Source organism: Cricetulus griseus, chromosome 6, assembly GCF_003668045.3.
Source record: "Cricetulus griseus strain 17A/GY chromosome 6, alternate assembly CriGri-PICRH-1.0, whole genome shotgun sequence".
NCBI classification, from domain to species: domain Eukaryota; kingdom Metazoa; phylum Chordata; class Mammalia; order Rodentia; family Cricetidae; genus Cricetulus; species Cricetulus griseus.
The window spans coordinates 47586174-47598635 of record NC_048599.1 but is presented as its reverse complement, the minus strand read 5'-3'; the positions used below and the strand labels follow the sequence as shown (position 1 = coordinate 47598635).

The 12462-nt window shown below is 39.0% G+C and overlaps 1 protein-coding gene and 1 pseudogene across 1 annotated transcript in view; both read left to right on the top strand.

Annotated features, from left to right (window-relative positions):
• The window catches only part of Atrn (attractin), a gene marked incomplete at its 5' end in the record, with an annotated part of 127140 nt that overhangs the window by 73854 nt on the left and 40824 nt on the right, over positions 1-12462 (top strand). The window contains 5 exon segments of the mRNA XM_027420879.2: positions 449-634; positions 1163-1396; positions 4677-4814; positions 9035-9128; positions 9806-9858. Of these exon segments, the coding sequence (XP_027276680.1) occupies positions 449-634; positions 1163-1396; positions 4677-4814; positions 9035-9128; positions 9806-9858 (705 nt within the window).
• On the top strand, positions 4826-9025 carry LOC113836393 (annotated as a pseudogene).

Here is a 12462-nt window from a genome sequence, read left to right as displayed (position 1 = left end):
TGACATGAGAGCTAGGATTTGAACGGGGTCCTCTGGAAAAGTAATACATGCTCTTAACTGTTGAGCCATCTCTGAAGCCCCCTGAATTTCTAAATTTCTTACAGGAAAGCTTTTCATTCTTGTTGAATGCTAAATGCTTTAGTGAAATTAATGGTGCCATCCCTCAGAGATGTAAATGTAGACTTTAGCAAACTCAAGTAGTTGTAAGATCCTTGAGGTTCTTCATAAGTCTATAATTCTTTGTTTCCCCACCTTTATCTTCGGTGCTTTTTGAAAAGAAAGTCCATTTTCCTCTAAATGCTTAAGTACACTTGAATGAGCAGAACCTATGCCTCCAAAGTTTCCTGGGTTTTCCTCCATGTAGTGTAGTGCTGAATTAATTTTATATGCATATTGAAAAGTCATTGATCTTAGCTGACCAATGTTCCCTTTTGGTCATAATTCCCAGCAAACCACAGTGCCAAGCAGTGCCGGACACCATGTGCCCTGCGGACAGCATGCAGCGAGTGCACCAGCAGCAGCTCTGAGTGCATGTGGTGTAGCAACATGAAGCAGTGTGTGGACTCCAATGCCTATGTGGCCTCCTTCCCTTTTGGCCAGTGTATGGAATGGTACACAATGAGCAGCTGCCCACGTAAGTGACAAGAGCCTTTCAACACTTACAGGCAAGTTGGACTTGACCTTCTGCTCAAATCTGTTCAGAAGATGGTTCCACTGGTCCTTCCAGATTAAAATGTGTGTATAGAATTAGGCACAATGATCCATGCAGTGAATCAGTTAAATCTAGGATAGGTCAGGGGGTACAGAATAACTTTCCTTCTTTGGGGTCATATTATAGCTCAATGTCTATAATGCCTCCACATCTTAATCTGCTTGTTTTTTTTTTAAATTTATCTTTTAATCTGCTTGTTTATTAAGTTATTTCCAGTAGAGGACCTCACTGGTCCCTTCTGCTTCCAGCAACCTTATCTTGAAAAGGTGAGAAAAGTGTTGTTATATGATGTGAAAATATTGGGCTCTTTAAATTATTTTATTTCAGTAGTCACTGTAAGGTACTAGTATTAATTCAAGGAAGTAAATCATATGTCAAAGAAAAAGTAACAATAGTAAATTCAAATCTACTTGTGATTGTGAATTACAAGTTTAATTCTTTTTTTAATAGCTGAAAATTGCTCTGGCTACTGTACCTGCAGCCATTGCTTGGAGCAGCCAGGCTGCGGCTGGTGTACTGATCCTAGCAATACTGGGAAAGGGAAATGTATCGAGGGCAGCTATAAAGGACCCATAAGGATGCCTTCACAGGCTTCTACAGGAAATGTGTATCCACAGCCTCTTCTGAACTCTAGCATGTGTTTAGAGGACAGCAGATACAACTGGTCTTTCATTCACTGTCCAGGTAAGATTCCTGTATATCCTAGTTCAGATCTCTCACTATCTGTTTATAGAGAGTAAACCTTGGCATAAAACTAGCCAGCACAGATCCCTAGCCTGCTTTTTAATTGGGTCATTTGTTTCCTTGACTCCGATTTTCAAGTTCTTTCTGTGTTTTGGATATTAATCCCCTTTGCAAGATGTTTAACTTGCAAAGATTCTCCCCATTCTATGGGTTTCTTCTTAACTTGATTGATTTTTTTCCCCCTTAGCTGCACAGAAGCTTTTTAGCTTCATGAAGTCCCATTTACCATTTGTTGGTCTCAATTCCTGGACAAGTTGAGTTCTCATTAGAAAGTCCTTTCCTAAACATATGTCATGTAGGGTACTGCCTATGTTTTCTTGTAGAAGTTTCAGTGTTTTGGGTTATGTTTTTGATCCATTTGGAGTTGGTTTTTGTGAAAGGTGATGGATACAGATCTGTTTTCATTCTTCTGCATGTGGTCATTCAGTATTCCCAGATCATATGTTGATGGTGTTGTCTTTCCAAAGTGTATGTTTTTTGCCTCTTTGTGAAATATTAGATGGCTGTAGCTATGAACATTTGTTTGGCTCTTCTGTTTTATTCTGTTGGTCTGCATGTCGGTTTTGTGTCTGTACCAAATTGGTTTTACTGCTATAGCTCCGTGATATACTTTGAAATCTGTGGTGGTAATCCCTGCAGTTTTATTCCTTTTGCTCAGTATTGCTTTTGCTGTCTAGAGTCTTTTTCTGGTTCCATATGAATTTTAGAACTTTTTTTTTCTATTTCTTTTCTTTTTTTTTTTTTGTGAAGAGTGTTGTCAGTATTTTGATTAGGATTGCATTGAATCTGTTGGTAGGATGGTCATTTTCACAATATTAGTTTTAATGATCCATGAACACAGAATGACTCTAGTGCCTCTCTTAATCCCTGTCTTAGAGATTTTGAGTTTTCATTGTAGAGTCCTTTACTTCGTTGGTTAGGTTTATTCCTAGATACTGTATTGTCTTTAGTATTTTAAATGGGAGTGTTGTCCGTGACCTCCTCCTCAGTGTTTTTTTTTTTTTTTTAATGTGTATGAGTATTTGTTGGAACTTAACGCCTATGCACCATGTGCATGCAGTGCCCTCTGAGGCTGGAAGATGGCATAGTGTCCACCGGGCCTGGATTTACAGTCCGTGGTGAGCTGCCATGTAGATGCTGGGAATTGAACTCAGGTCCTCTGCAAGAACAGCCAGAGCTCTTACCTGTTGAGCCATCTCTCTAGCCTCAGAGCTACTGATTTTTTCTTTTTTTGGAGTACTGATTTTTAAAAGTTGACTTTGTACCTTGCTACTTTATTGAAATTGTTGATTGTTTCTAGAAGTTTAATGATGGATTTTTGAGATTTCTTGTGCATAATATCATAATATCATGTCAATAGGGATAATTGGACTTCTTTTCCTACTTGTATCCCTTTAATTTCTTTCTCCTGCCATATTGCTAGTATTTTATTGAGAACTTTTGCGTGTGTTTTTGTCAGGGATACTGGTTTGTAGTTTGGTTATTTTGTTGTTTTTACCTAGTTTGTGTATTAGAGTTATTCTGACTTTGGGATGAGTTTGGGGAATGATCCTATGTGTACAGGAGAATATATATGTATATATATGAATTATTGATTGTTGCTCTTTGAAAGTCTGGTAGAATTCTGCTGTGACTCTGGTTCTGGACTCTGTTTAGTTGGAAGGCTTTTTATTACTGTTTCAATCTCCTTATTTGCTGTGGTCTGTTTAGGTTGCTGATTGCCACAGGATTTAACTTTGGTAGTTTGGATGAATAAAGAAATTCTCCCATTTCTTTTAGATTTCCAACTTAACAGAATATGACTTTTTAAAGTATTTCTTTATAACATTCTATATTTCTTTGGTTCTGTTGTAATGTTTCCCTGTTCATTTGTGATTCTGTTCATCTCTTTTCCTCTCTCTCCTCCCTCTCTCCCTCCCTCTGTCCCTTTTTCCCTTTTTCCCTCCCTCTCCCCCCTCTCTTTATTTTAGCTGGGCCAAGGGACTCTCACTCTTCTTACCTTTTTAAAGAACCAGCTCTTAGACTTATTGGTTATTTGTATTGTTTTGTTGTTCCCATTTCATTGATTTTTTTCTTTGATTTTTATTATTTCTTGCCATCTGCTGGGTTTGGGTTGGATTTGGTTCTTGTCTTTTCAAAATTTCCCCTTGCATCATTAAGTCATTTATTTGGGCTCTTTTGGATTTCTTTCTTTTTTTTTTTTCTTTTGGATTTCTTAATGAGACCCTTAGGAATCACTTCTGTCTTAGACTGCTGCTTTTAATTTATCCTAGGGGATTTGTGGTGTTGTGTTTTCATTTTAATTTAGTTCCAGGAAGTTTTTTATTTTTTTTCTTTGACTTTTTCATCATCCATGAGTTTATACACTTACTAGAGTTTTGTTTGCTGTTGATTTTAAGTTTTATGACATAATGGACAGATACGATACATAGATTTTTTTATTTGTTAAGGTTTGTCTTGTGTCCCAGCATGAGTTTCCATGTGCTGCTGAGAAGAATGTATATTCTTCAGAGTTTAGGTGGAATAGTCTGTGGATATCTGTTAGATTCAGTTTATGTAAGAAGTCATTTAATTCTGACGTTTCTCTGCTCATTTATCTTTTGTCCAGATAATTTATATATTGGAGAAAGTAGGGTATTAAAGTCACTTACTATTACTGATTTTTTTAAGTGAGAAGAAAAGAAAGAAAAGTAATTTTAAAAATCCCAAAAAGGGTTATTTTTCAAGTACACTGTCATAAGCATGAATTTTTATAATGAATAACAACAAAAATATTTTTATATTGCTGTAGACTTTCACTTTGCTTTGATAATATGTTTTGTTTTTTAGTACTATTTGTTTTTGATATTTTTATTTTCTCAGTCTAGTTTTTAGTGAACCTGGCTTTGTTTTGTTTATATTTTTTAGACTGACCTCAAATTTGCTATGTAGCCAAGGATGGCCTTGAATTCCACACCCAGCTTTTTCCTTTCTTACTTTATTTCTATTTCCTTAAAAATTTTTGTTAGATGGGAATCTCACTATGTTACCCAGGCTGACCTGAAACCTCTGGGCTTAAGCAAGATAGAACCACAGGGTAGGGATGCTGCTTGTCTCTTCCTTCTTAGCATTGGGACTAACTTTGATTAACATTTGGAATATAAGCAAATAAATCTGTGAAATTTACTCACCCAGTCCTCCTGTGGGAGAGTCAGAACCCTGAAAATTCCTTACCTTTCAGCTTGCCAGTGCAATGGACACAGCAAATGTGTTAACCAGAGTATCTGTGAGAAGTGTGAGAACCTGACCACTGGCAAGCACTGCGAGACCTGCATATCTGGCTTCTATGGTGACCCGACTAATGGAGGCAAATGTCAGCGTAAGTCATACCGTCAACTTTGTTGTCACAAGTCAGATGGAACAGTGCAGTACTTGCATTTGATTTAAATATCTTAAAGGGAAAAGGCCTCTTGGTTTGGAATACTGCCTTTCTTATTAGGTAACATTGTAAAGAGTTTAACTGATCTGGAAGAGAAAAAAGGCTGAACTTGTAGGTTTGGGAGCAGCTGGTTAAAGCAACAAGCCAGCAGTGAAGGAGTTAAGCCCTTCTGTATAAACAAGGTATAAACAGGGGCTAACATGAGGGAAGGCACCCACTGCCCCTGTTCCATCTTTCCTCCTGTGGAAGCACATCAGTTCAGGTGAAGCAGAGCAGCACTGGGATGGGTGGTCATCTCACTGTCGGGGAGCCATGTCAGCAGCTTTGGGGGTGGGGGGGTTGTGTGGAGGAAAAGCTAGGCATGAGAAGTCCTGGGCACTGAGAGTGAAGACAGTGTCTTCAGTTTCTGTACTATGTGGTATCATAACAAGGTACCACAGAGGCATCCAAAGGAGTCTTCTACTGGAAGCCTCGGACAGAGACATAGGAGTGATGGTACATTTGAAAACCCATGGCAGCCAGGGGACGCCCTTCTGAACTACATTTCTGGTAGAGACTGTGCTACAACAGGCTGTGCCAGTCTGTGGTGGGAGGCATCTGACCTCCGAGGACCTCAGATAAAGTCTTTGCAGTGGCCGGGGTTTGGTTTTGTTTGTTTGGTTTTAGAAGGATCTGGGGTAGTTGAAGATGAGCTTGATCTCCTTACCCTCCTGCCTCCACATCCCAAATGCCCAGCTTCACACACTCTCCCAAGTACTTCTCAGACAGTTTTAAGATTTGAATAGTCCCACATTTTCCCATTCAAGTCTGAAAGCCATAGGCTACTTTATTGTTAGAATATAAGTTACTGTCAGGTGCAACTTTCTTCGGCCGTCCTGAAGCTGGGTTTATCTGACACCAGCCGCCTCCACCATGCCGCCCAAGTTCAACCCCAACGAAATCAAAGTCGTGTACTTGAGGTGTACCAGAGGTGAGGTCGGCACCACATCCACCTTGGCCCCCAAGATCTGTCCCCTGGGTCTGTCTCCAAAAAAAGTTGGTGATGACATTGCCAAGGCAACCGTTAACTGGAAAGATCAGTGAAACTGACCATCCAGAACAGACAGGCCTAGACTGAGGTGGTGCCCTCTGCCTCTGTCCTGCTCATTAAAGCCCTCAAGGAGCCGCCAAGAGACAGAAGCAGAAGAACATTAAACACAGTGGAAATATCACTTTCAATGAGATTGTCAGCATTGCCCGGCAGATGCAACACAGGTCTTTAGCCAGAGAACTTTCTGGAACTATTAAAGAGATCCTGGGTACTGCACAGACTGTGGGCTACAATGTGGACGGTTGCCACCCTCGTGACATCATTGATGACATCAGCAGTGGTATAGTGGAATGCCAGCTAGTTAAGAAGCAACAAGAGAAAATATTTCAATAAAAGACATCTGATAACCAAAAGGAGAAAAAAAATATAAGTTAAATGTCAGTAACACTCATGAACTCATTTTTTTTATTAGCTCTAGTTTCCAATTGAAAAATATGAATCCGATGTTGAAAGAACCCTTAAGCTCTAATTAAGAAAGGAGTTAGGCCAAGAAAAAACTCAGTTGGTATATTGTTTGCCTAACATGCAGGGAACCCTGGGTTTGATTCCCAGCACTGGGTGAAAATGGGTACCTTAAAAATGCAGCTGCTGTCTGGATGTGGGGGCAGGAGGCTCAGAGGCTTAGGCCATCTTTTGCTATGTAATGAATTCAAGACCAGCCCAGGCTACATGAGACCTTGTGTCAAAGCAGAGAAAGAGGGAAGAATTCCTGATATCAACCTCTGGCCTTGTATGCATGTGCCTGTCAATGCCCCCCTCCTCTTAAAGAAAAGAAATTGCTGCTCCTCAGATTCCACCTCTAGATTCTTTTCTGTGGCCCTTCAAAACTGACCCAAACCAGCCAGGAAAGAGAAGGTAGTCTAGCTGGATATCTCTAGGGTATGGAGATGAGGGAAAAGTGGTGTTTGATCCATCAACAACACATCAAGTATGTGATTATTGTCTGTCTGGTGTCATTTCCCACTACTCTTCAGTAAAACTTCTTGCTCAAGTTATAAAGTATTCAGTACAGTACCTGAAGAACAACATATCAAGGATAGCACATCTCCTTGTCTTTGAGGGACCTCAAATCAGTTAAAACTAAGTCTTTGACTTTGATGTAAAACAGCTATTTTAGGTCTAGAGATATGACTTAATTGGTAGAGCCTTTGTTTAGCATGCAGCCCAGGGTTCAGTCCCTAGCACTGCATAAACTTATCAGATGTCATGCCCCTGTAGTCCCATCACTTGGGAGGTGGAAGCAGAAGGATCAAAAGTTCAAGACCATCCTCTGCTGGTGAGTTTGAGGCCATCCTGTACTACATGAGACCCTGCCTTAAAAAAAAAAAAAGAAAAGAAAAGAAAAAATTAAATGTTTGAGGGTTGAGAGAAAGAGAAGCACTTGGAAAGAAAGATCTGGGGAGTGTGTGTATAGGTTTTTTATATAGGGATTTTGATAGCTTTTGGATCTGTTACCATCAAAGAGGTACTGAGAAACCTAAACATGATCACAGTGGTTTCTGAGGGACATCTGGAAGGATTCCAGGAGATAAGTAAAGCTATCATATCTCAGAGGTACAAGGAGGCTGGACATCTCCGAGACAAAGTTCACAGTCTTGTTTGAGATTCTCAGCTGATGTCAGGCAAGGAGTAAGACCCTGCCCATCGTCCTATCAGCAGCCTTCATAGCACATGTTAATTGTGCTGGAACCCTTGCTTCTCAGTTAGTGAGAGGCTTAGCCAGACTGTAGTGAGGGGCTCTTTGTCTTTCCCATATCCCCACAATTTTCGCTGGCTTCCCAACTTGCTTCAAACATACTTATCTATTAGGTAATTATGAGAACACTAAATATTACTGAATAATAAATGTGTTTCTGACTTTATGGTAACAGCCACTGAAGAACTAGATGCCTTTGTTCCCCAAATTAAGTAACCTTCCCAGAGTCTCACAGTGAGACATCACTGAGTTGGAGCCATGTCTAATATGTTCTGATCTTAACAACTAACCTGTTTGTGTCTTCAGGTGATCATCCCCTCTAGAAAAATCACCTTTTCCTCTGTGGCCTCTGCAGGGTCTTAGTATTTTTGTTTGGAACCTTGCTGGACTTTTCAGAGTCCTGATTAATAATAGAAAACAGCTTTTTAGATACCATGGGAAAGAATATATAGTGAACCTTGACATGCCTTTTAAAAACATTTTTAAACTAGTGCTTTAGCCTTGATATATTAAATGCTTACTGTTTCAGGGGTCATACATATATCCTTTAATCCCCTCCTTAGTCCTATGAGATGCATAATGTTACTGTCTACATTGTTTAGACAGTGAAATGGGTCTCAGGTTAAGTTTCATGCATAGAGCTCCATGGAGGGCAGTGGACTCAAATGTGAGCAGACTGACAAGGCTGATTTCCATTAATGCAGTGCACCAAACCTGTGCTCATAGAGGAAGAGTTGAACGCTGCTGTTTCTGACTACTTCATACATTCTGATGACTTCTGCACTATTCTGTTTGAAAGGTTTCTTTCAGTGGTCTTATTTTTCTCCATGTGGATTTTTTTTTTAAAGTATACCTTTCTCTAGCCTAATACTTTTCATTACTCAGAAAAACAAGGCTCCACTGCAAAGGAGAAGATGAAGCAAGGCAGGAAGGTCCTGCAGGGCTCTGGAAGTGCTTCCCTTGATTAGGGAGCCTGTCTGTTCTGAACCTTCAGGAACTTGATTAAAAATATGGCCACAATAGAGCAGATCCCTCAGATCCCCCAGCACATGGCATACTGCAAATGCTCTTAAGTATTTATTACATAAAGAAACATAATACTGAAAGAGTCTGTCACAAAGATGGAAATAGCGAGTACTTCAGGGGCTCCGGAAAATAGCTTTGTCTTTCCTTGATTGTTGGTTCCTTTAATGTCATCTTTCTATTATTAGGAATAAACCATTAACTGGAAAATAATGAATCTTACTAAATTTCTCTTGCATTAGTCTATCTTTCCTACAAACCCATTTCAGGAAAAATTATTTGTTTTAATCAAAGTCTGTGGTAATAGACTGTCAAACCAGTTATGACCTATGTTTCATTCCTTTTCCCCAGCATGCAAGTGCAACGGGCATGCATCACTGTGCAATACCAACACTGGCAAGTGCTTCTGCACCACCAAGGGTGTCAAGGGGGATGAGTGCCAGCTGTGAGTACCATACTCTTCATATCACCAGTGAGGGCCAGTGCCGTGAGGCTGCCTGAGATCACCTGCTTGCCTATTGTTGCCCTGAATTCCCAGGGTCTTTGAGTAGATTAGTTGGAAGTTTGCCTTTTTTGCTTCAGACAGATTGCCTTATTTACTTTCTATTGCTCTGATAAAACACCATGACCATGGTAACTTATAAAAGAAAGCATTTAATTTGGCTATGGTTTCAGAGTCCCTATATTGAGTTCCAGGCCCTTTAGGGCTACATAATGAGACACAGAAAAATAAATACATATATACATACATTCAATTAGGTTACATAGGAAGACCAGGATAGAAATGAGAAACAAATGTTTGAAAAATATTTTAACCGCACTTTTAGAAGAATACACAATCCACACAAAAGGGAAAATGTGGTTTCCTTATAAGTAGAATCTAGTAGCATTATTACACGTGGACTCACCCTACTTCCTTGAGCAAGTGATTGTTTGTCCATTGCTTTTAGACTATTGCTGGTGGAAACTGCTGAGTAGTCAGCAGCAAAACTGATGCAAGTAGGCTAGTCCGTCAGACCTGAATAATGGTATAGTTTATGTAGAAGGATCTGCTTGGTTTAAAAATGAATATAGATTCTGTGCTTTAAATATCAATAGAAAATAATTTCTTTTTTTCCATAGATGTGAGGTAGAAAATCGATACCAAGGAAACCCTCTCAAAGGAACATGTTATTGTAAGTTTTTAAAATTCTTGTTTCTAGAAACAGAGTAGTTGAGCAAAACTACTTTGCTTTCTTTAGCATGGTTTGAGAATGAAATTCTGGAAGATACAGCAAATATTCATAGGCATGTGCCTGACTTGGTGAGCACTATTTTAATTGTAGTTTTTAGTTTCTGTTGTTTCATCTGTAGCAGTTAACAGGGTATGCTTTCCTTATTTCCCTCAAAAGCTTACCTCGTTTTCCTTTGCCTGTTTGTAGTCTATCATGTTACATTTCAAGATAGAGAATGATAAAAGACTGTCTAAACTATGGGTTTCACCGTTCTCTCTGGAGCTGAATTGTGTACACCACAACTTTAGGAACATTAAAAGCAAAAACATAAAAAATAAATCTAGCACTGAAGAAAAAACAAAATTTAAAAAACAGGCAAAGATTTACTAAAGAAAATGTGAATGAAGAATAACTAAATATCAACAAATACTTCAAAGATACTCAGCATTTTTATATTGCCATAGGTAGATTATATACTTAAAACCACACAGTGCGATACAGGCCTGAAAAGATTATAATCAAAAGCTGACACTGTGCTGGGGACATAGCTTGGTTGGTAAAGTTCTTGTTATGCAAACATGGGAACCTGAGTTTGACACCCAGAACTCATACAACAAAGCCAAGTGTGGTGGTGAGTGCTTTGAATTCAGCACTAGAGAGGTGGGGCTCACTGCCAGATAGTCTGGTCCATCTGTCTCAAAAACCAAGGTGGTTGGCACTTGATGAATGATATCCCAGGGTGATCTTTAGTCAGCACACATGCGCACACACACCAAGCTAATATAATCTCTTTTTGCATTCTATCTGTTGTAATAAACCTTCTTTGGTTAGCCATATTGAAAAAAAACAAAACAAAAAACAAAAACTGACCTCACCAGACTGAAAATGATAGAGTGCTTTAATAGCCAATTCAGATAGTTATTGATAGTATCCTTAGTATCATAATGACTGGAGAAACTGGTCATGTCTTAAATATTAAAATCTGGAAACAGAAGACAAATTGAGAATGGTTTGGTCACTTTGAAAAGCCATTTGTTACGTTATTTAAGAAATTAAAAATGGAGCTATTGCTCAGTTGGTTCTATCAATCTGAAGCACCACATAAACTGGACATGGTAGCACACAAACCCAGAACTGGGGTGAGAGGCACAAAGCTCACAAGTTTGAGGTCATTCTTGGCTACAGACTAAGTTCAAAGCCAACCTTGGGCTTTGTAGTAGTAGTAATAATAATATTAATAATAGTAATATAAAAATAAAACCTATGAGTTGAACTTATCAGTAACTTCCTCTCCTCATGCTTTCCAGTTACTAATAGTCACCCATTCTGTTTTCTGTTTCTATGAATATCCTGGTGTGGCATCTGAATGGAACCATAGTGTTGGTCTTTTGTGTCTGCTTAATATTTATTGTGGTGCCTTTGATACGCATCCCTGATGTGTAGCACATTTCAAAATTGCCTTTCTTTGGGGCTGGACATGTAGCTGAGCAGCAGAGTCTACCCTAGCATGCACAAGGCTCCTGGATTCAATCCCCAGCACAAAAAAGATACGAAAGAAAAGCAAAAAGCTTGTTTTTATAGCTGAACTGATACTGCATTGTGCCTTTCATGTTTTGTTTGTGTGTTCTTCTGTCAGTGGACACTCATGTTGCTTCTACTTTTTGGTTGTCAGTAATGTAAACATGAATGAATATACACCCAGAAGTACAATGTGTGATTTTGTTGAGAGACCGCTATTATTGTTTTCTATATAACACCCTACAGTTCATACAATCATTACATTTCCAAAAGCAATGCACAAACATTTCTATTTTTCTACATCCTTATTGGCACCAATTTTCACTTATTTTTTTGTTTCTATATTTTTAGTGGATGTGAAAAAGTAGCTCATTGTAGCTTTGATTTTTGTATTACACACACACACACACACACACACACACACACACACACACACACACACACACACACACACACACACTGGGGGGGGGGTGTTGAGACAGGATTTCTCTATGTAACAGCACTAGTTGTCCTGGAACTAGCTCTATAAACCAGGCTGACTTTGAATGTACAGAGGTCTGCCTGCCTCTGCCTCCCGATCACTGGGATTAAAAGCATATGCCACCATACCTGGCAATCTTTTGCCCATTTCTTAAGCCAGGTTTTTATTGTTGATTTGTACAACAGGCTTTAAAGTTGTATAAGTTTGTGGCAGTAAACACAGTGATGCTGTATCACATGGTATATGACTGTTTTCTCCTTTCTATATTAAAATAATAATGTTATATTTTTTTTGTCCCAGACTTTGAATCAACCATTTCCCCACAAAGTTTTGGTTTCTGTTATACCATTAATTTATACCTTTGTATTGTAAGTAAAGTATAGCATGTATAGTTACTCAGTTAATATTTGTAGATGAATTGGAGCCAAAGCCTCCATCAGGTTCTTAGTAAGGCTTGCTACGTAATTCAAAGGATACTGCAGAGATTTTGGTTTCTTTTGAAAAACCTGTGTAAGCTGGCCATAGTTGTACATACCTATAATTCTCACACTTGGTAAGCAGGAGGA